This window comes from Amphiprion ocellaris, chromosome 12, assembly GCF_022539595.1.
Source record: "Amphiprion ocellaris isolate individual 3 ecotype Okinawa chromosome 12, ASM2253959v1, whole genome shotgun sequence".
Lineage (NCBI taxonomy): Eukaryota > Metazoa > Chordata > Actinopteri > Pomacentridae > Amphiprion > Amphiprion ocellaris.
The window spans coordinates 12,097,241-12,121,977 of NC_072777.1; the positions used below are offsets into that span (position 1 = coordinate 12,097,241).

Genomic DNA, 24,737 nt, shown 5'->3' on the forward strand with positions numbered 1-24,737 from the left:
ATCTAAAGTAATTTAGACTTCTTATTCCCACAACTTAATTACAACCAGAGTTGCATGAAGAGAAATAAATCTAATTAACCAGTTTCTTTTAAGTTGCATTATTTGATGAGTTTTGTTGACCTAATATTGTTGGTGTTGCATCAGCTGAATATTGTGTGTAACTTAGACTCAACTGTCTACGCTCATCAATTCATAACTAAAGAAGAAAAGCACTCAGAGAGCGCAGTACTCCGTCAAGGCTGCTCAGTCATTGTATGATTTCCGATGGATGAAATCTTTTAAAAAGTAGCAGTCAATTTGTAGTAGGATCACAATCATGTGATCATCAGCAGGCAGCTGACGTAGTGTTCACTTGTTGTCATAGTTACAGTGACACCGTGCCACTATCTCGCAATGATACAGAAATCTTTAACAAATCCGTGGATCCAGACTATAAGCTGCATCACTGCCAAAATCTAATCAGGTAGTCCATGTGTCATTTCTGGCCTTCCTTGAAAATTTCATACAAATTCGTTAGTCCGTTTTTGAGTAATGTTGCTAACAGACAGACAAACCAACGCCGATCGTCACATAACTCCACCGCGTTCCTTGGTGGGGTAATTAAAGTTGCAGTTCCTAAATGAAATCACTCTGATAACTTTAATCGTTCTTCACCATGAGTTCAAAAACCAAGTGTCCTCTTAACAGGCCTGGACTACTGTAACTATCATTTCCTTTACCAAAAATTCTACTAAAGCAAAAAATTTGGGAATATTGTCAATTACGAAATCATCATGAAGCCTTGGATCTATATTTGTGGCCAAACTTGACCATCACACCGTGAAACAGGTGGAGGTTGTTTCATAAAGGGGAGGAGAAACAAAAGTGAGAATATAATTGGAGCAACTTAATTAAACTAAAAACTTCTGTCATTAAAAATACCTTTAATTGTAGAGGAAAAGCTACTTCTGCTAACTCAATATACTTCATTAGCTGAACAAAATCTTATTAGATGTTTGATACAAACTGATTTTTTTTGTCTTGAGCACAAACATTTATTGTCCTGACCAACCAAAGATGTAAAATCCCGTGTAATAGAAACCACTGTGTATTGTTGCCTCATACTCGACTCCTTGAAAGATTTTATCTCACTAGTAGCTTTTTTTGACTATTACAGCACGGCACAATATTGGAATAAACTGGCATTGTGCCATTTTTATTTTTTATTTTGCGATATGTATATTGTCATTTTAAAAAACAAAAGGAATGTTCGCTAGATGACTTTGGAAAGGATGAATCATTCTAGAAAGTCTGGGGAGATTTGAAGGCGAGTACGTCAGCAGTGAAAAACAATTTACAACAACTGAAAAATGTCTTATTATTGTAGGATTTTGTTTTGAGTGCGAACCATTTAAAACCGTTCTCATATGGTGTAGCGCTGGCAAATGCATCTGAAATAATTTTTTTGCTCTGGATGGGATTCAGATCTGACTTTGCACTCGTCATACCGAGCTTTATGGTGCCAAACGAAATGGTCAAACAAATTAGTCATTTTGCCTGGTGTGATGACAACAGTTGCAAGACACTGCACACAGATTTACTATTTTTAATACGCATCTTTCTGTAGCTGAAATATTTACTTTTTGCAACCATATCTTCCATTTCTCTCCTGTTCTTCGCTCATTTCGCTGAGCACATGTGGAGTGTGCATGTCAACAGACTTCATGCTGTGAATAAACTTTGTAAGAAAAACTCTGTGTCCAAAAACTCATAAATTGGTGCACATTATGTTCTGTCAGACTTTACTTGTAGATTAGTCATGAAAAATAGGGACTATGCAAGTTTGTTGTGTAAAGCAGGAAAAAACTGTGAGTTAATTTCCCTTACGATTGTACATGCACACATACGACACACAGCACAGCCCTGTTCTACTGAGGTTAATAAAGAGGTGTGGGTGTGGAACAAGATCAAGGAAGTAAACAACTTCAAACCCTCTCACTCGGTTCGTATCACTGTCAGTAGCAGGTTAGACTGTTTCTGTCTGGATGTTTTATTTTTTTTTTTGCATCGTGGCTTCAGTCGGCAGCAGATTTCTCCAGCGCTATGAGTCATGCTCTTGCAGCTTTCGGGCCCGCTTTGCAACGAAGACACGCAGACCGCCAAGCCAACACACGCCGCCTGGCTCCAGCGACTCCACACCCGCCACCTCTGACCCCGCAACCGCAGAGCTCCACCCACCCCCCGCCCACCCAGCATCACCTGATCTATACGCCCTGCAACTGCAATCTAAAAGCAGAGCTGCACGACAACAGAGGTGATGATCACGAGTGCAGCGAGGCAGAGGAGGAGAATGAAGGGGAGGAGGTTAACGACGAGGAAGGGCTGGAACACACGGAAAACAGGAGGAAATGGAAGAAGAGGGGGATTAGGGGAGGATGAGGTGGAGGAAAAGCAAAGGGACAAGAGGCAGAGGGTGGGAATTAGAAAGAGAAAAACGATCAGAGTGAGAGAGGTGGGGAAGAAGGAGAAAAATGGAGGAGGAAGAACAGGAGAGAGAGGAAGACCGAAATATAACAAAAAGAGGAGGAAGATGATTGGAGGTAGAGAGAAGAGCAGGAAGAGGAGAGGGAGGAAAAGCATGAGGAGAAGGAGAACAGATGGAGGGAAAGAAGAGGAAGAGGAGGAGGGTTGTTCAAGGTGAGGCAGCTCATCAATCAGAGTGGGAACACAGACTGACAGTGTTGGGTTATTGATTCCAGCTCTCTCTCTCTCTCTCTCTCTCTCTCTCTCTCTCTGTGTGTGTGTGTGTGTGCGTGTGTGTGCGTGTGTGTGTGTGTGTGTGTGTGTGTGTGCGTGTGTGGCCTTCACTCCCCTGATACAATGTCAAACAAATATTGTACAATTTCTACAATGCATCAATGCGACGCGAACAAACACAAGTGTCTCGGCGAGCCTTAAAGTCATCCTTTTCTTAAAGTTACAAAATGTTTTTCCCTCCGTGCTCAAACACTTCCACTTGTTTCCACAGCAACTGCACAATTCTTTGAGGAAGTTTTTTGACTTTTGAAGTATTTTCTTGATCTCTCTGCACGGATCTGCCTTACTTTGCCAACGCCCAGGCACATTGCAAGTGGAAAACATAAAACAATTACAATTGCCTTATAGGTGTAGAACCTTTGATAAAGAAAAAAGACTTTTCGGTTCGATTATGAGATCAACAAGACCTTGTACAGCAACCATTCGTGGATCATGTGACAGATTTTATAATAGCTTCTGATACTCCTAACTATTGCACTATTGAGATGGTTTGCAATTCCCCCCATTGAAGAGATTTGGCTTAAATATATTCAGAAATCTCACTGTTATAAATGCTGAAATAGCTCAGTACCTTATGGCTGCAAATTCCTACTGCGAACAGACCACAAACAACCCTGTTACCTCGAAATTACATTCCAGTGCAGTTCAACTAAAAGCTGCCCACAAATTTGTAGACAACTGATTGTAATTACTATCAGCTTTATGAGAAAATCCTTACACTTAAATTCACCCAAAGACGGGACTCTGAAACCCTGTGTGCTTGATAAGCCCATGATCCACCCCAACCACCTCCTGCCAACTCTGATGCAGTGCATAAATGTGATGAAAATAAATGCTTTGTCTCTGGACAAGGGCTGAATGATTTAGGGGAAAATATCGAATTGCATTTTGTCAGACAGATATTGCGATTTCATTTGGGACATCATTTTTTAATTTAAGCTTCAGTTCAGTATTCATTGTGTAATAGATTTAAAACATAATTAAACATCGCCGCTTAAGATACAATGGTATAAATTTGCAAAACCATTGACGCGACAGTTGAAAATTTTGGTCATATGTACTGTAAAATGTATGTAGTTTGGTTATAAAAAAACAGAACCACAATGTGCATGCCAGTAGGATAAGTAGGGAGAATTAACAACTCCTGAAAGTTTCATTTGCTCAAATGAAATAAAACTCAATTAGACGTGTTTTTAATCACCACATCAGAACTGCAGCCTTTGTGAGTTGCTATTTGCACTTTTTTGTTGTTTTTTTTCCCACATTCATTACCGTATCAATTTAAAATTGATTAACTGCTCAGCCCTACTCTGAACATCCTCCAACTACACCTAAACGTAAAGCATTTTATTCCTATTTTATAGGAACCTAATTTCTATAACAAATTACAGCTAAAAACCACTACACATCAGATGCATTTGTGTTGTGGCACACACTGAAACAAAATAAAACATACCATTAGTTTGTAAAACCAGCATAAAACATATTAACATATTGGCACCATTGAACTGCTTATAAGTCCAAAGATATGCTTGATTTTCTTACTTTTATAAAAGGTATTAATCATGACTAAAGCTAACAAGAAAAGCACTCAGAGAGCGCAGTACTCCGCCAAGGCTGTTGAGTCGTTGCGTCATTTCCGATGGCTGAAATCTTTAAAAAAAATTGTGGATCCAGACTATAAGCCACATCACTGCCAAAATCTAAGCAGGTGGTCCTTGTGTCATTTCTGAACTTCCCTGAAAATTTCATCCAAATTCGTTAATCCGTTTTTGAGTAATGTTGCTAACAGACAGACAAACCAACGCCGATTGTCACAAAACTCCGCTGAGGCTCCACCTCCTTGGCTAATACTAATCTATTAATCCTGCTAATGTATATTACTCAGCAGAACACCAAGTCTATATAAATCCATCACTAATTTCTGCTGTTTGACAGTTTTGCAGTGCCCAGCTGGAAAACATTTAAACCTTATTTAAAAGTGAAACTTTATTTATAATGATTTATGTTGTCTGGAACCAGTAATGAGCTGAGTGACACAAACAGGAAAGCAGAGAAAAAGTACAGTGAGATAGAGACGCTTCACTGGCTTTGTTTGTTATTTTGACAGCATCAAATAACATAGATTATTGCCAGATTTATTCTTTAACCACTAACACTGTGTACTTTTAAGAGACACACAAAATAACTACATCAGTTATTAAGGATCGCATGGCTCCATCCCTTTCCCATTTTGGGAAGGAGCGACCTTTACTCCCCTATAGGTCGTGACATTATTAAGGTGCTTCAGCTCCCACTGCTGCCAGAAACACATCAGGATTTATCAGAATTTGTCCTGACAATGTGTCCATCAAATTTTAATATTTCTTGTGTACAAGCAAAAATTTTGGCACCAGAGGAAAAGGTCACGGGGTCACCAAAAACATCAGGCATCATCCGCAGGGGACCATGAATGTCCACATCATGCCATTAGTTGGACTCATTAGTCAGCCCAGAAATCACAGGAGTTAAGAGTAAAAATTCACAGCTGTGGTGCAGCACAAACTGCAGCTCTGATTCCCACTGCGCTGACAGATGTGATGTGTTTATTTAGCAATTTAAATGAAGTCATGGAAGAATTTTTAATACACATCCCACCACAATGACAAATTTCTTTGTACATGTTTATCTCTGCAGATTAGTCACATTATTCAGCGACTGTGATGAAAAAATAAAATTGATGAAAATATTCAAATGATTGCTCATGGTGTACTTATAGTATTTCACAGTATTTACTGTATAAATCATTTTCTGTGATTACTGCAAACTTCAAAGCTTCTCTGTCCATGCCTGGCCCTCACCAGCACCCATCAGATTTAAATTCTGGGTGAATCATGCTGAGTTTTCTGCTCCTTTGCTCAGGGCTCACACAGCGCAGACAGGACATGTTGTTTACAGTAAAGCGCTGACCTGGATCAAACTGGGTTCAACCATAATCTGCTGCACACACCAATATTTGTCAGTTTTACTAAATGAGATTAAGTGAAGCAGAAACTCCCCCATCACACACACACACACATACGGAGGTAGCGGTGATATTTGGCATTTACAGTTAGCGGCTGTGTTTCCCTAAAGGGGAGGCAAAATGTAAAAAATTACTAGCAGAATTTGATGAAAATGTTTATGTGATATAGAGCTGGGTAATATATTAAGACGAAACTGACAATATGCAGTAATTTAAGTTGCACTTCAGCTCAAAATCCGGTTGTAGCTTCCACATCAGTGGTAACACGTGACAATATTCCACCTGTTAAGCTCCATCTCAGGCTCACTCATGAACAATCCAGCTGTTTTCTTGGAAGGTACGCTGATTTTAACATCACCAGCTTCAAGCTCAGATACCCACTGGAGCTTTACACCTAACTGTGCTGGGCCTGTATACTCAGAACTGAGTGATGATGGATCAAAATGGCATATACCACATTATTACAGAATTATATTCTTCGATGAATACAAGGTTCTGCCTCGGTGCATTAATGACAGAGTAATATGATGATGAATGTATATTGGAGTGTGTATCAGCAGAGTTTACCTACCTGAATAACTCTTGTGTTACTGCTTCCACGGCAGCTTCAGACAGAGACACAACACAAAGATTGATGTTACAACTTCAACATTCTGTAGCCAGCCAACAATAATGTCTAAACATATCGACCGTGTGTGAGCTTCAGATTAGCATTTATTTACATTCAGATTCAGGCAGTATCCATTTTGTATTTAGCATAAGGAGTGGGGACACTTTCTACAGTTTAAATATTTTATATGTGACTTCTGTTACATTTTTAATAACAAAAAACATCTTATTGCCTTATTTTATTGTCATCTGTGTATGATTGGCAAAGTTTCCCCAAGTTTCCAGAAAAATGGAATCTAAGGCTGTGTTTATCCAAACACAATGTGTTGGTTGAACAGGGAATTACAATCAGTGGTAAAACTTAGACACAAACCAAATAAAGTAAAGAATTTGTGAAATTAACCGTTTATATTAAGCAAGTTAACAGATTGGCTAATGCTTGCAAGCTACATTTGCTAACATTAACTCATCTTCACTCTCCGAACCCCAAAACCTGACAGCATGGTTGAAAGGCTTGTTATCTTTTAAATACAATATGGGATTTATCAAAATCCAAAACCGTAAAAACACAAAGTATCAATGGAGATTGCACTTTCCAAATGTCCCTGAACTACTAAACTTGAGCCAAATGTAAGCTTAAGCTGGTGATATTTTATAAAATATACGTTATTCTACATGACGCATTTGCAGCAAACTCTGTAAAATATACACAAATAAAAACTCTGCACTCCTCAGGCCAATCATGATGTCATTAGTAACTCAGCTACAACCAGCAGTCACATAGGAAAAATACAGGGACTATTTAGGTGAACTGGGTTGAACTGCAGGCTGTGTTTTCACAGAGCGGACAGGACACCATTATGGAAACAAATTAAAAATCTAAGCAGTAAAGCACTATTTTCCCCCACTATGGGGTAACACCTGTGGACATGGAACATTGTTGAACATGTTGATTCCAAGTTTTTTTTTCACTCTTAGTAAAATAAATAATCAAAGAAAATACATTTTCTATCTTTTTTTAATTTGATTTATGGCAATTTGATTTATGGCAATATAACATTGTAATAGTAGAAAAAAGACATTGTTTAGTTCTCTTTATTTCTAATCATGGCTGTGCTGTTTCCATAGAGATGCAGGACTTTATATTGCAGTGATATGTGAGCCCACAATGAGGAAAAAAATGTGACAGGAGAAAACAAATACAACCAGAAACTGTCTGTGGTTCAGAGAGTTGTGTCCTGCTTTCACACTTTTGGTTAGCCATTTAACTAAACATCTGTAACATGATTATTACTAAAAATAGATGGTCTGGGGCAGGGGTAGCCAAAATATCTGACATATTAGTGAGCTAAGGCTAGCTGCCTCATTTCTCCTTATGGTGAGTCAAAGCTCTTTAACAAGGCTGTTAAAAGTGGAAATAATACAGACAGACTCATACCTCGGACTCCTTTGGATCGTGTTCGATGGCGTTTTTCAACTGCATTCACCTCCATCTGGACAGGAAAAACACAATTTAGCTCTGGCAGAAAGAGTTTTTGTTCATAGCATCATTAAATGTGTTTTCTGTGCACCACCACCTACAATATCCTTTGCAACTGCTCTTGGAAAAACAAAAGCTACCTGCTAACAGCATCCTACCATGAAAACCACGGAATAATACAGCATGATTCCCACTTGTTATTCACGTCAGCATCCAAGTCGTAATCATGACTGGGAAAGCCAAATTTTTCTAAAAGCTCCAATATATCCAACTTGGCACTGAACAGTGCCAGTAAAAAGCAAACGTGGACTCATACGTCAGCCAAAGTCCGTCGCTAAGTGGAATTAAACACTTAGGCTTTAGTGCTACTGTATAATAAACAAGCACACTATTGTTATCCCCCACACGTCCGACTCTGCAGTAAAACAACTGTTACTCAGGACTAATACATTTTGTTCAAATAGAAATTAACTTGCTTCCTGGGTAGTATGACGTTGTTTGAAGAAATGAAGCGAAAATTTGTGTCTTTCTGTTTAGATTCTGACAGCAGACATCTTCAGTAATGAACATCAGCAGTTGCCATAGTTTCTGATGGTGCAAAAGATTTGGAGAACACGCGATCCTTTTGTATTATTTTCTCCTCGTCCAGCTGACGTCAGCTTCGCTTAAAACCCCTTAACAACTATCCAGCTACCACTTAGAAAGCACTTTGAACAACTTTGACACTTCCTGAAGCCAGCCATACTGACCATGTATAGGCCATCTGGAAACACCCTAGCAATAACTTAATTACTGTTGCTTTAGTCCTAATTCTCTGCTAACTTCTGCTCTCAATGGACAAAAACCCTACAAGACAATCTTTGACAACTAATTTTAAATAATAATATATAAATTAGTGGTGGGACGCAATTAAAAAATGCAATCTAATTAATTACAGGCTTTGTAATTAATTAATCGCAATTAATTGCAGTTTTGTCAAATAGCAATATTTGACACAATAAGTGAAGTTTTTCAATTCAAATAAAATTGTGGCTGACAGTTGAATCAATGAATAGACATATACGTGTTTATAATTTAAAATTTATGTTAAAAAAAAGGAAAATGGGGCATATAGAAAAAAGGGATTTTGATGACTTAAAGCCTGAATTTAGTTGTTCTGATAAATGGTGTAATTTTGATGGTTTTTTTAGAGGAATATCAATTTTTATTTATGTCATTTTTTTATAAACAAAGTTTTTATAATGAAGTTATTAAAAGAGATATTTTTGTTGTTTAGGTTATTCCTCCTCCGAGGAGGCAGAGCCTCGATGGAGTAAAAACTTAAACCACAAAAATGTTTCATTTCTATTTATCTGCATTTTTCATCTGTCTGCTACATTCACAGGTTACTGCAAATCTAAGTGCAATTAGAGCGATTTTATTCAACATTTTAAGACTTTCTGTAAACTCAAGCACTGTCTAGAAAAGTGTTCTATTATGGGATGGCTACACCGTTAGCCGTTAGCATGACTCGCAGCTAACGTTAGCTCTGGTGCTAACAGCAACATGTTTTACATTGAGGTGATACTGTGGGCTTGAAGTGCTACAGTGATCAGAAAACTCTTTGTTGTACAATTTGCACACAACCAGGCTTTTATCCAAGCTGCCATCGGGAAGATTTTTAAAAGAAAATCTTCTGCTCAACAAGCTCAATCTGGTCTTCATTCACTGTTCACCAGTGCCTGACTTCACTCAGTGCTTCCTGTGCTTCTTCTTCATGGCTACAAACAGACTTCAGGTTCATTACCGCCACCTACTGGGCTGGAGTGTTCATCAGAGTTACTGGTGTGCCAGAATGAGGGAACTGAGGAGGGTGCAATTAATTGCGTTATTATTCTTAACGTGTTATTTTCACTGTAATTAATTAATTGAAATTAACACGTTAAAGTCCCAGCCCTAATATAAATAGAACAGAATAAAACAGTTGAGACACAGTACCTGGCTGTAGCTGTGTGGCACCACCTCAATCTGCTGCTGGTGCTGTAGCTGAAGAATCTTTAAACCAAACAGAATTTCAGACGCCGTCTTCCAGAGTCATGATCTGCAATAACAAAACACAGCATCTTCTCAGTTCTACTGGAAGTCAGGTTCCTGTTCTCGGCATCTGTTTGTTCTGCTGTGGTTTCCTGGAGCAAGACACTGCACCCCGGCCTGGCCACTGTGTATGGACAGTATACTTCACTGTCTCTGTGAAAAGTAGTTATGATCGTCTAATGACGCATCAAGACTCAAGAGATTCCTGCCAAATATCGTCTACAAATTTTTACTGATATTTTGAAATGTAATAATAATTCATGCAGTCAGAGGTCTTACTGACACATTTCAAGGACCCACAGCATGACCTGCAAATGATGCATAATAAGGCCAACAACACGGCAGGTTTATACCAGCAAGGATGAGATGCTTCAAAGACCTGTTTATACATCTGTAGTTTTGAACTCTGTATGGTGGGGCTTCTATTCTGAAAAGAGCAGGGGGTAACGATGGAAACTTCAATTAGCAGAATTTTATTTTTGGTATTCATGAGCAGAAGCTAACAAGTTACATATGAGCATAATGGATTCCTATTGTTACTACTGTTTTTCATGTGGTTGGTCCCTGTTGACTTTTTTTTTTAAAGCGAACAGTCCAACAACTAATATCTTTCGAAGGACAGCGATGTTAAAACAGTTGCAAAGTAAGAGGAGCTATCTAAGTGTAGAGGGAAGTATTTTCTGTTAATTTTATTTTGCACAGGCAATCTTAGTAGATTGATCTGGATAAAAATGTTTTGTGTTTCGCGGACAAAAGAAGAGGATCTCTGCATGCTTCTTGATTCAAAAGTCTATGCAACAGCACAAAAACTGTGGCCCCCGAGGTGCATTTCAGTATAAGCCGCATTTACTCACCAAACAACAGAAGCACAAAACCTTCCGACATTATAAACCTTGAATTTGAGCACCCGAGATTTAAATACAGTTTTAAAGCTTTTATGTTAACCACTGCCTTTGATTAAACCATAATTTTTATACCAGCATTCATTTCTTTCCTTTTATTCTTGCAACTTCTTTTTGCTGTATTTCGAGTTTAATGCCGTATGTAAAGCACTTTAAATGTTTTGATGAAAAAGGCTCTACAAACAAACTTGCTCTCATCCACATAACTGTTTTTAAAACAGAGAAGGGTGCTATGGGAACCGTAGGTTTGACTGGTTGGTCAAGGCTTTCATCAGCATGTGAAGTGGGTGAAAAAAACCCATAGCAGATTTGTACATTGTACCATCAGTTGTACAAGCATAGTAGAGAACACATGCAGTTTCTCTGAACACTACCTGTGCGCATTTGCTTATATTTTAAGGCATCATTTCGCCTTAAGAAACATCCAACCACAGAGCTGGTAATGGTGAGAAAATGTAACCCAATTTTGACATTTTGAATAAACTAAGCTTAAGATTCTGGATCAATTTTGGATGAATTCAGCAACTATGACATGTTCCTTTGATAGAAGCTGCAAAGACAAAGTGTTCTGAATTGATCCTAGCTATTATTTTCTCCCATGACTGGATTCTTCTGCAGAGAAATTACAACTGAGGCTGATGGCAGTTGTAGAATCTAAAGCCACACCAAGCCATACACCATAAAACAGAAGTAGTAGCTTGTGAAGCCAATGGAGAAGTGGCTTATACCTGTATTGTTTTAACTACCAGCAGGGGGTGAGTCCTCTGGTCAGTCCTCTGTATAGAAGTGTATGAGAAACAACCCTATTTCTCAGTTGCTCAGTTACCTAAGTAAACATTTTCCTTATGAGTTTATGGTCTCAGCCGCTAATTTGAAGTCTGGATTCAATACAACATGATGTTCAGAATGTAAATTAAGATCCTATTTAGAGTAAAATAGACAATGAATTAGGTTATGTTTAAGGGCGTGGCTAACTTATGTCTGTATAAATCCTCAGTCATCCAGATCATGGCAATCCTACGGGTATTAATAGAAGGCAACTGGACTTATAAACAAGCCCAGTTGTTGTCTCCTGAAGCACTTCTAACTACCTTCTGTTTAGGAATGTCTGCTGTCCTTAAGTTCTCAGTCAAATCTATCCCTTGCTAGTAACTTCTAATACGACGGCCAGAATGCCAAATTTGAGGCTTCAAAACGATGTCTACAGACCAATGGTGTCAGTGTGGCTACCATTCATACTGTTCATGCCCCAAAAATGCAAAACATGATTTCTTGAAAACAAAGATGAGCCAAATAAAGCTGATGGCTACAAAATGAACTGACAGCACAGATATATTTTTGTGGAGATGCCTGAATTTCTACCTTGAGGAACATCACTCACTAGCCTTATTCAATCAACACCCAGAAGTCAACTCTGTCATGATCAATAATATAGGAATTCAAAGTACAATTGAACAGTAGTAATTTTCTCATCTATAAAATGTAACACATTGCATTGTGGGATTGGTATCAGAAAGTAGTATCCATGCCATCACACTGCTATCTGGTTCCACTGTGGGAATTTTTGAGGCAAAGCAAAGGCTGTGTTTCACGCTCAGACTTAATAAGATGGTGGGTGGTAAATATAGAACACTATATAATAAATATGGGAGCGATTGTGGACACTGTTCAACATTCTGGTAAAGTGCTTCTGTGGTATATGATGCAATGGTAACAAACCCCTAATGCAGCTCTGAGACCACTGAAATGCTAATGCAACACAAATACCATTCAAATAAAACTACTGCATTTTTTTTTCCTTTTTCAAAATTTGAGATAACCAAAAACCTCTCATTCTGGGTTTGAAATCATCACAACAAAACTCCACAAGATCTTGCTGGGAGCATTTCTATGCAAACAGCAACATAAAAGCCGGTAAGACAAGACCGAAACAACAGTTTGATCATGAAGACGTTAGCGCAGGCACTCTGTGTGCTTCTCTCTCCTCAGCTGCAGTGCAGCTCGGGGGGTTTGCAACGTTAATATAAATGTAAATTCTGGACAGCCTCGCCTGAACTCTCAACCGACTCCCATTATGTTTCTACAGCATACCGAGGCTGGGTGCATCTGAGGTCGCCACTCCACTGAGCGTGCTCCAACGCACCCAACATCAAACACTGTCTTCCCTCCCTCCACTGTGAAGAGCTCACCAAAAAAATAAAAATTAAAAATTAAATTCCTCTACCTTAGTGGAAACTATACGACTGAGTGGGCTGCACGCTTAATGTGAATGCATGTGTGTGTACGTGTGGGTGCTGGCTTCTACACATGTATGCAAGTGTGTGCTGGACATGATGTACTAACCTCACCAGTAGGTGTGTGTGTGTCTCCATGAATGTGTGTTTCCATAGGCTCTATCCTTCTGCCTCTGTTGGCATGTGGTGTGTGTGTGTGTGTGTGTGTGTGTGCTCTTGTGTTCTCTTTGTGAAGACACTTCCAGTTTTTAGACCTGCACCATGAGAAAATTTAGGACTCTGAGGGCATTTCTGGAAAGCGAGGACTTATTTGCAAAGTGAGGACATTTTGAATTATGACAACACTTTAGTCAAGTCAAGATATTTTTGGAATGGTATGATATTTTATTATTGTGAGGACAAGTTGGAACATCTTTTGGAAAATTATAAAATTTGGGGGATTTTAGAACACTTTGGGAACTGTGACATGGTTTTGGATAGTTGTGATACTAAAAAAATGTAATTTTTGAAAAAACTGTCTTTTTTCATTCAGGACATTTTTGGAAAGTTATCATATTTTTGTGAGGACATTTTTGAAGAGGGAGAATATTCAGTAAAATTGAACCAGTTGTAAAAATTAGTGACATTTTTGGAAAATATAGATGTTTTTGAGGGAGGATTTTTTTTTTTTTTGCAAATCTAACATTTTTGAAATGCAAGATCATTTTTGGTAAAGTGTAGACTAATTTATTTCAGGTATTCACCTTTATAAAGGGATGAATGAGCAGCTTCATATTTGTAGTTAGTATTAGACTATGAGATAGGGAATGTATTATGTCACTGAGGTCCTCACAAAGATAAAAGTACAACTATATGTGTGTGGTTGTGCATGTCTATGTCTAACAATGTGCAATATTACTCTGTGCAATAGTATTCATAATGTAATAATATCATGCGCTTCAGTCTTTTCAGAGGTTCCTTCATTTATTTAGTTGTTATAAAAGACTAACCTGAATTGCTGAAACAAAAAATGAAAAGAAAAACAAGCTCCAGCAGTCAGTCAGTGTATGGGCGTGTGTGTGTGTGTGTGTGTGTGTGTGTGTCACAGTGTCCTATATGGCTGGATTGGCGCTGTGTGAAGAGGAGCTTCCTGCTGTTTAGTATTCAGTCCGACACTCTCCCTGTCTGGTACAATATGATGCAGAGCTCTCCTATACTGAGGCACATACTTCAATGTACAAGCATGTATCATGACACACACAAGTATAAATGCACACAAATGCAAATTCACATGAGGCTCACATACTCTGGTGTACCGAAATGTACACCCTGCATCAGTGTAGTTTTTTTTTTTTTTTTTTTTTAGAGTGAACACAAGCTATTGTGCCGCCTCTACAGAAGCCTGGTGACTGCAGCACCCCCTGTAGGTCAAAGCCGACACAGCACCCACCACTAATGAGATTTTGTTTAAAATGCTTTGATTAGTTTCGAACCACATTGTGCGCTGGTGAGATGAGTGAGTGAGCTTCTTCCATCACATCACTTGTTTTCCATATGAAGATACCTTGGAGAGTTGTAGCATGTGTATACTATGGTCCTTTATCAAAGGAACAAACACTCCTGCATGTTTAAAGTGTGTTTGTAGTCACTTTAACCCATGTTCAGGTTACCAGAACATCAGTGCTATTGCTATGGTTACCTGCTAACTCATATACATTGAGTACTAATCAGGAACTGTTGACCAGGCCTTCAGGTCTTACGGTCTTTAATATATAATCTTAACAGGTACCTACCAGACAATTAAGAACAAGTGTTTTTTTCCTGTCACATAAGTGTTGGAGCAGTATAGTTATGCTGATTAAGGTGTTTTGCAAGAGAAAGGACATCAAGGCATATTAAAATGGGATTAAAACTGGATTTTTTATGTATCTACCTTATGACTATACATCAACCTGTACCAAGATCTACATCCTCTGAACACAAGTCACACAAAAGTGCATGAAACTGAAGTTATTCGAGAACACTCTGGTAGCCAAATGTTAAAGGCCATGTCCACGTGGATTTTTTGCAACAAAAAGCATTTTCGCCTACGTTTGGGCCTCTCATCCATATACAAACACAAAACTTTGAGGGTTTAGGTCACTCAAAGATTTTATAATTTGAAGATTAACAAAATCTTTGTTTATGTGTATCTGTATGGCTAGAGAGGTTGAGACCCAGTGATGTCACATGTCTAGTTGTACATGCCTGTTGTTGCTTTGTGTAATGAGAATTAACCTGAAAAGCAACAATAACGCAGGACATATTGTATATATCCTGTAATGTCTCCTTACATTTGGCCAGCACGAGGAATTACAAGCGGAATTAGGCAACGTTCTTGGAGCAATGGCATATGCAGCCATATATGTGTGCATGGCTGTCTATGTTTGAAGCCTCCCCCTTGACCAACCAGAGTGAGCTGTTGCTACCCATTGCCAAGCCAAAGATGAGATGCCCTGTGGAGCTTCCTTTAGAGGGCTGTGGTGGCTTGATGATTGAGGTGAAAGTTGGGGTTTCAAACCCCAATGCCGACCTGTGTCAGCATTTTTGTTCCACTTCGATCCGAGGTTTGACTCCCAGCTTGGGGACCTTTGTTACACATCATACCCTATCTTGCACCGATTTCAACAATAAATGCAGTGCATACATTGAAAAGGTGAACTTGCTTTCAATACTGCTGTGTTATTGTTGCCACGGTATTGGCACCATTACGTCCACCTACAACCAGCATAAGACTGTTAAGTACAAAATTTTTAGAAAGATTTACTGCATTGAAAGAGTTGTGAACAAAAACTGACCCAACAAGGAGCTGAGCCACATGGCAAAGCTTTCAATTTTCCAGTTGATCTCTGGTCGTAACAAGGGTAGCAACTGAAAGAATGAGATCGTGAGTAGAGCAGAGTTAGTCTCCACTGGTGGCTGGCTGGGTTCACCGTCAGAGATAGGGTGATGAGCTCAGACTTCGAGAGGGAGCTTGCAGTTAGTCACCACTCCTTTGCGTTGAAAAGACCCAGTTGAGTCGGTTCATGATCCCTCTTTGGCGGCTTTTATTGAGGGGTTTCCGACCACGTTAATATCTCATCTGGCCTGGAAACACCTTTGAATCACCCAGGAGGAGCTGGAGAAGAGGAATGTCTGGACTAATTCGCTGCTGCCACTGCAACCCGACTTCAAATAAGCAGTGGATAATAGATGGATAGATGGGAAATCACCCAAAAACCTGCGTTCCCATTTTCATACCTACAAATTACTGTAAGTCATTTGACATAGCTCCCTAAAAATGTTCCAGTTTTAGGCGTGGAGAGTCTGCTGCACACATCCAAATACAAACACTCACAGGCAAATGTTTGTGAGCCCAAACAAGCTCACAGACACACACAGCAGCCAGGTGAGGTGTGTGTTTGTGGTGGAGCCAGACAGCAGCTCAGTGTTTTATTACAGCAGAGAACTTTTATCAAACCCAACAAACAGAAACACCTGGTGTGTGATGTGATGCTGCAGCACACAAACCAAACAACACAACAGAACAGAGACAGATACAGAGAGAGAGAGAGGTGCAGTGCTGCTTCAGGTCTGGCTGTGCTTCTGTCTGTATGTCCAGGAACAATTTCTACTATTCTGGACATGAACAGTCAACATTAGTAACATATAAAATGTAAAGGTACCAAAATTTTTAATCAGAGCCATGTGGTTGTTTCAATTAGTCAGCCCATCACTAGACAAAAATATATAAATAATGGCTAGACGGATTGCCATTAAATTTTCTGCAGACATTCTTTTTTCATTTATTTAAGCCTGGTAGCAGCTACACAGTGCTCTACATATTTATTGGCAGGATGATCCTCACCAGACGGTATGGGTTTGGTATTGATGGGTACATTTTAGCAGTGCGACTACTTCTACTGATTCTGTCTGGGCGGCACAATTTTGATTAAAATGCTAATCACACTTATTTTGATCAATAATGAGACCACGATTAATTACCACGATTGCATATCACTTATGCATAACATATACAAGGGAACAAGAGCTGAACTAAGAGCTAAGCATAAAGCTGTGTATTTTCCAGCCTGTATTTGATGAACTTGTCAGCATGCTTTGAACATTTAGTTCTCTAAGAGCGTCTCTCACTCCATTCCAAAACACATGCTTTTGATTTTAATTTTAGTTACGTACTGCAGCTGTCCCTTGCATGCAGTATCAAACAGTTGGGACAAACTACTTCATCATAATATTGTGCCTTAAACTTTGATTGTCTTGCACATATAACCATTGCAGTGTGAAATCCCATGTCTCTAAACAGACACAGCAGGACATCAATGATGGTTACGTAGCAATAACAAATAATACAATAGCAGAGCTGCACAAATACAGCCATTTTGATATACAAACGAAGTCCTACTTAATTTTGACTCGGATACCTGTACTCTGGCCAGAAGTCATAAAGCATCATAGAAGACTTTATCATGGTGCCCCTTATACAAGGTAAACCCTCATAATTTTCTCTGCTTGCCAACATGGAACTGCTTGCCTACTCTGGTCACTACAGTGTTAAACAGTAACCACGCACTACAGCTGATCTACAAATTTTAAAGTGTGTATTATTTCAGAAAATGGTGCCTGGTATGGGCAGATATTAAATATTAAAGGACTTGGATCGGACAAAAAAACTCCGAAGACTTTACATCCTCAATTGAAAACAGTTCTTACAGGGAAAACAGTAAGACAATAAGAAGCTACCATTTAGCTTTGGGCACATTTTTATTACAAAATAAGGAACTATTGTTGCTGTGGAGTTGGTATCTTAAAATGGTTTACAGCATTTGAATCGTGAGCCTTCGTGCTTTCAAGTGATATAGAATTTGATTTGGAATGGGGAGATACCAATCAAAGAAAGAACTTTCACTCTGACCATGTTTAGGGAACTGAGTATTAAGAAGTTAAAAGAACAAACATCTTAAGTTTGTCATACAATCTACAGGACTTGTTATCAGCTCAATCACTGGGTTTCCTATTTTCATTCTGTTACTGTTTCGACACAATTTTGAGATACTTGTAAATTCACCAAGAATTTTATTTAGAAATTGCATTATTGTATATTACATTATACCTATAACTCTACTACATTTACTGACAGCTTTAGTACTTTTACTTTGTAAAGTGGGGCTTTATATAGCCCTGTCCATAAAATACAGTGCATTGGTATAGCTTAAACTACCCAATAATACTGTTCAACTTCTTCCACCATTGCAGACAACTGTAAATCCATATAAACACTTTATACAAATGGTATAATAGTTCTAGCAGCTGCTTTAAAAGTGATGTGATGTGCAGACAGTACTGCAGTGCAGTTTGTACCATTCCTGGTGTAAACACACACTAAATTAAAAAAAAAAAAGCTGCAGCAGTTAAGCCTGAATGCCCCAACTCCCTCTTGTACATCACCCTCCTCACTCCTGGTTTCCATGGAGACTGGACTGATCGGGTGATTAGCCACGTCAATTAACCTCTGGCCAATCACAGAGAAGCTGAACAGCAGCAGTTCACTGTGACCTGCAGATGCAATATTTAAAACAAAGTGTCACCTTTTAAAAGCACTTAAAATGTTTAATATTCAAAAATATACCAAATGCATGGAAGGGAAAGACTTTGTAAAACTCTTAACTTAAATACAGTACATGAGTGAATGTACTTAATTACATCTCACCACTGTAATGGAAGTAGCACTAGCATGCTAAATAGCAGTGGAAGTACTGTAGGGATTCTGCATTAACATGCTAAAATTACATTTTTGCATTATATGAACTGTAGATTTTTTTAAATCACCAAGGTCCATGTATTTCTTTTTTGTTTAATAAAAAAAACTGGATCAGTAAACATTTTATCTTTGTCATAGTCAATATCGAAAAATGACTTTGTGTTTCCATCTCGGAGCTGGTACTCATAAAAAATGGATCCAAAAAATAGCTTATTTCTTTTTCTTTTCTCCATCATTTTTGTGTGTTTTTTAGATTTCTGCATTTTCCACAAATGGATGGATACCAGAGACTACTTCACATATTCTCCTGCAGGGTTTACTGTCCACTATGAACCCTGGTACACTTCATGTGCCCCCCAGTAAATGTGGAACTTTGAAGTGCCATGGTTCAGAATTTCATGCCTGGATACGATCACCCCGCTGGCCTCCTCCTCCCAGTTCGATGACCAGGTCTGTGGTGTCATGTCAGCACTTCAGGAGAGATAAAACTCCTCTTCAGCCCTCAGACCACCTTCTGTCAGAGAATATTCACTTCATAACAGCAACTCATCTACTGTGAATATCTGCACACAGTCACAATTTTAAACATTGAATCTGGCCTTTAATGAAGACATAAACCAGTAGCGATCCCGGGCATACAGTTAGATATCTGTTTCTATTGTCAAACAGACTGCAGATCTGTAAAATAAAGTCACCTGGTTGAAGATCAGAAAATGCTAAAAGGCTAAACAAGGCTGACATTGATTCCTGGGCTGTAAGGAGTCTGTGAGTCATCAAATCAGTATATTGTGATGCTGTTTTCGTCTCACAAAAGACAACTCACTCTTCTGTGAGTCAGTATCTTTACATGGTATGAATCTTTACCCTGATGACAGAATAACAAGTCGTGCTTTTCAATAACTTGATTTTACGCCAATAATATGAGCTTGATTTGATTGCTAATCAGATTCATGGTGGAGGAGAGGAGGCTTGCAGGAAACAAAGGTGGCACAGAATATTATTCTGTATCTGGAGGGTTTTAGCTTGGGAGGACATTTGGGAACTTTATTTTGAAATAAATTATTTTTCAGATGGCTGTTGTCTAAAGCATACTTGGTGGATAGGCACATAGAAGAGCTAAAGACAGTGCTTTGGTCACAAACCTTTGTCAGCCAATTAACACACAACACCACTTCATCAAACCAGGTCTTGCAGTGTCGGTCTAATTAAGATATATAACTATGCTGTGTTCTACAGCTGGCAAGGGCTACCTCTAAGGAACGCATTTAAACACAAAGCAGGTGTCAGCATACTGTAATTTTCCTGCCATTATAGAGAAGAAAAACTCTCTGTAAATGTTTTCAGTATTTTCCCTATGAAAGGTCCAGGACTTAGAGAGGAAATAAGGTCAACACCTCAAAAGGGATCTGGACTGCACACAGTTATGAGTAAGGAGTTAATGGTACAAATATGTAGTTTGAATTAACTTTATGAACTAAATATTCTGTTAACGGCAGAGTAAATGAGATTAACTGGCAGTTAGCTGCATGGCTCAGAGAGCTTTCTCTATTTCAAATGATTCTTTATTGTACAGAGAGGTCATTTGGGGAAGCGAAGCTATGGCCCATCTGCTGGCAGCAGAAAAATAGTGTGGTTTGGTGATACTGAGTGACTTACAAATTAATGGGATTAAGACATGATGTAGACATTTTTGGTAATTGCTGTTATTTATCTTTATTTTTTAAGTGTCTCTTACCATTGGGCGTGAATGTCATAAAACTTGGGTGAGAGGTTTGGAATCAACCAGCCGAGCCACAATTTTTTCACTTTTTTTTTATCATTGCGGGATAGGGATTTCTTTTGTCTGTCAGCAAAGTTACACAAAAAGAATAAGGGTAAATATCACAAGACAGGGTGGAAAGATGGACCCTGTGATAAAATGGCCAACTTTACAGCAGAAATAAACATGCTTACAGCATATAAACAACAGTTTCCCACTTCATAGTAACTATAGAGGGGAAACTTTTATATAACTCACTTTTTAAAATTCTATTGAGACCTAAAATTATGCATAATTAAGGGTGTGGCCACATAGGGTAATTGGTGGTTATCACAGCTGCAACTATTGACTATTTTGATAGTCAAATAATCTATTGACAATTGAAACAAACGATTGTTTGGATTATGAATTGCATAATTACACGATGGCTTTCAATTTGCCGTCAGCTTTCAAATCTAGCTTGATGTTGTTTTAGGCATGCTACCTAACAATAAAGACGCTGTAGGTGATTGCTATGATCCGCTGCCTCTACATTGCAACTTCCAATACCGAGGTTTATACTTTTACATAGAAAAGATAAAGTCAACAACTAGGACCGGAACACACATGTAGCAGGCATTTATCTACATCTTAGCTCCAAGCACACAGAGATGGCGAGTTAAAAAAAAACAAAAAAACCAGACAGGGCTGATAAAAATACATGTCTTGATGGTTCAGTTGCTGGTGCACCACTGTCACAACAGACTGAAGGCAGCACTATGGTAGACTCCTATAGTTTCTGGGATGACTTATCAAGGATGTGATGCTCACTGAATGCACAGAAAATTGTTGACTCGGTAGATGTAGCTGATGAACTTTCCAACTGTGCCACACCGCTTTAACTGTAGATTTAAAAACTTTATCCCTGTTGCTTTGGCTTGGATATTATTTTTGTTTTGAGTGTTTCTTTAGATCCCCTATACTGACATCAGCGGTAAAGTTGGTCCATATGTCTCCAGACTGTGAGAAAGCGGTCCGTGCTTTTATATTATTCTAGTGGATAGCTAATCACAACAGATGGTGACACCTTTCACCCCATCAAGCAGCCTTCATGTCATGTCAGAGCATTGCTGTCAACAAATTTAGTCACTGATTTTTGTCGACTTTATCGATCATGTGTTGTGCACCTAGGGGATACTGTCATAGGAAGGTCAATGTTCATCTCAGCTTCACTCACTCTCCACCTCTTTGTTAATTTTTTGATTCACCTGAAGTTAGGCGGAATCAACTATTGCCAAGAGAGCAGTGACCTGAGCCACCACAATGAGCTTCAAAGCTGCTGTTTAGGATGCCAGTGGTCCAGACTGGAACCAAACCAGAAGGTATCAGTGCCCATGTGATATACGTCTTAACCACTTGGCTATACTGTGGATGAAATGGGGAAGAAATGCAGTTCATTGTGCAGCTTGTTTGTAGAGTTGGGATGACAAATAAAAGTGACTTGACTTGACTATTGGGTCACTCCAGCTGCTGGGTTATATAAACCAAACTGCTGGTAGAAATAATCGCCAATATAACATGGAGGTTTTTCAGGAAATTGTGGCCAACTGCAAGCTGGTCCAAGAAGGTGTTTTTGCTTTCCATGTATTTTTATCAAGATCAGGCTTCCAGGATCTCAATCATCTTTCTGATAAGATTATCCAAACTGAGATCACATCCAACCAGTAAGTTGAAGAATCATGTGTGCAACTCGGGCCACTATTAGGCCCAATATATATATATATATATATATATATATATATATATATATATATATATATATATATATATATATATATATATATATATATATATATATATATATATATATATATGATAAAAAAAATTCATATATAAAGAAGGGAGAATGAAATGTTAAGGGGAATAAAACAGCACAGAGAAAACGGCATGAAGCTCATGGATGTTTTTGACTGACTAGCACATTAGCAGGTTGCTTATCTGGATGCAGTAGTTGACTGTTAACAATTAATTAATTGTTTAGATGTGCGGATTAATTTTGTTGTGTTGTTTTCTTGTGTTAGCTGGCCTTTATTCAGTTTGCTGCACTGCTTAGTGCAGCAAAAAACATATTCTCCTTCAGAATTAAAGTGTGATTCAAAAGCATTTTTTGGTGCATTAAACCACCAGTTTGCATTAGCATGTTTCAATCAAATTGTCATTTTGGTCACTGATGACCGCTGGCATTATTCACCTCTGCTGGTGGAGAGTGGGGGGTGCAGGGCTGTGTGAGTGACAGGATGAGGAGTGGTTGTGGTCAGTGTGTGAAGCTTTAATGATCTGTAACAAGCAGATAAAGCAGGTCGTGAGCAGCTACAGAGAGCCCCAATCGTTAGTCCTGCTTGATTTAGTGTGTGGGCATGTCTGTGTGTGAGTGTGAGATCAGGAAACATCCATCCAAGTAATTCTGTGGATAATTTTTACTTTTTAATGAGTAGGAACTGAAAAAATAAGGTACTTAATGCACGATTTTCAAGAGCTACCGTAGCAGACGTTACAGGTAACTGACTATGACGAGGTTGAAAGTCACAGCAGATGGAAGAAAATATTAAAGTTTTTCAGGAATCACGGCTCTGAATTTGATGCCACAAAAACCAGCTGCCAGTCTGCCATTAACATGAATGGTTTTACACACACACACACACACACACACACACACACACACACACACACACACACACACACACACACACACACACACACACACACACACACACACACATTTCACGAAGAACAGGATTTAGCCACAATGAATCACTAAAAATGTGTGTTTCGTTTTCTGGTGTGTGTGTGTGATGTTGTACAAAGTGTTTGAGTGTGTAGTTTTTACACTATGAGTCATTCGAAGCTCCACAATAGACCGCGAATGATGTCTTCTGCTACGTGTGTGTGTGTGTGTGTATAATATGTGTGTGTGTGTGCGCTGCTGACCTCCATTGATCAGAATGAGATAATCAGATTGATGGCTGTCTTGGCAGCAGTTCAGATTTAATAAACCACAGACAGACAGACAGACAGACAGACAGAAAGGCGGCAGTTCAGACGAGGTCTCAGTGGTCTGACTTGATAGCGTGACATCATGGAAGAACACTGTCTGTTCAGATGTTATGTAAATGTGAAGTTGACTTTCCATGTCAGTCTCATGTTAATGCCTCTGTAGCAACACTGTAAAGACTGAGCCTGATTTTAACTCCTGAACTGGTCGCTACAGACTCATTTTAGAATCCATTGACAAACCAGTCATTGTTTGATGTGCACCTGGTTCTTGGACTGTCGATTTAATTTCTAGCAGGGTAGAAATTTGGGTTGGCTGTCTGCAGTTTGAAGAGAGTTACAGCCCCACTTCCGTCATGCCTGCTGTCGGAAGATAAAGTGGATTCAGGTTGTTTTAATATTACAGCAGCAGTCTTTTACATGTTGTCTCTAAAACTATAATATTAACTGAGACTGCGGCTTATATAAAAATTAATTTCTATTATTTTGCATCTTCCAGCTGTCTGCAGCACTTGATTATTCTGTTCCTCTTACTTTCTGTTCATTGTAGTGTCGCACAAAGAAACACTGAGTTTTCTATTGAAAATGCAGTTTTCTAACTTGAATCAGCTTTACTGAAGCTGTATAGAAATATGGACACCATGGCAGCTCCCCAGAAGTGAAGACAAAATACGGGCAAGCGGGTGTTGCCACCTTGTGAAGTTTTTTACAACCAGAGTTACAGACTCCCTCCGGTGAAAATCAAGTGTTCTACCTTGTGAACGTGTCCACATGGTGCTTCTATTTGGTAAAATACATCTAATGAGTGAAATACACAGCCAATACCATGGTTAACCATTGGAAATGCACTGTGCTGATGGCAGCCTCAAAAACACAGACTCCAAGGCTTCGTAAGTGACAAACTTAAGGAACCAATCCTGTCAACTGCTGGGTGGAGCTTTGTGCATCATTATTCTGCAGAATCAGTTTCAGATTTGAACATATATGGCTGAATTAGTTCAATATTACAACTTGCCATTGTGCAGCATTGAGTAGTTTTACAGTGTTTGAGTCAGAGTCAGAGGTGAGCTGGTG

General features: G+C 38.8%; 1 protein-coding gene across 4 annotated transcripts in view; it reads right to left on the reverse strand.

Annotated features, from left to right (window-relative positions):
- The window catches only part of myt1la (myelin transcription factor 1-like, a), a 95,865-nt gene that overhangs the window by 65,952 nt on the left and 5,176 nt on the right, over positions 1-24,737 (reverse strand). For 3 of the 4 annotated variants that reach the window (XM_035947029.2, XM_035947027.2, XM_035947030.2), the window contains exons 2-4: positions 9,867-9,969; positions 7,848-7,902; positions 6,372-6,405 (exon numbers count right to left, since the gene is read on the reverse strand). In XM_035947029.2, coding sequence (XP_035802922.2) covers positions 6,372-6,405; positions 7,848-7,902 — 89 coding nt within the window. In that variant the 5' untranslated portion in view covers positions 9,867-9,969. The remainder of the gene's footprint in view (positions 1-6,371; positions 6,406-7,847; positions 7,903-9,866; positions 9,970-24,737) is intronic. The other variant, XM_035947028.2, reaches the window with a different exon arrangement.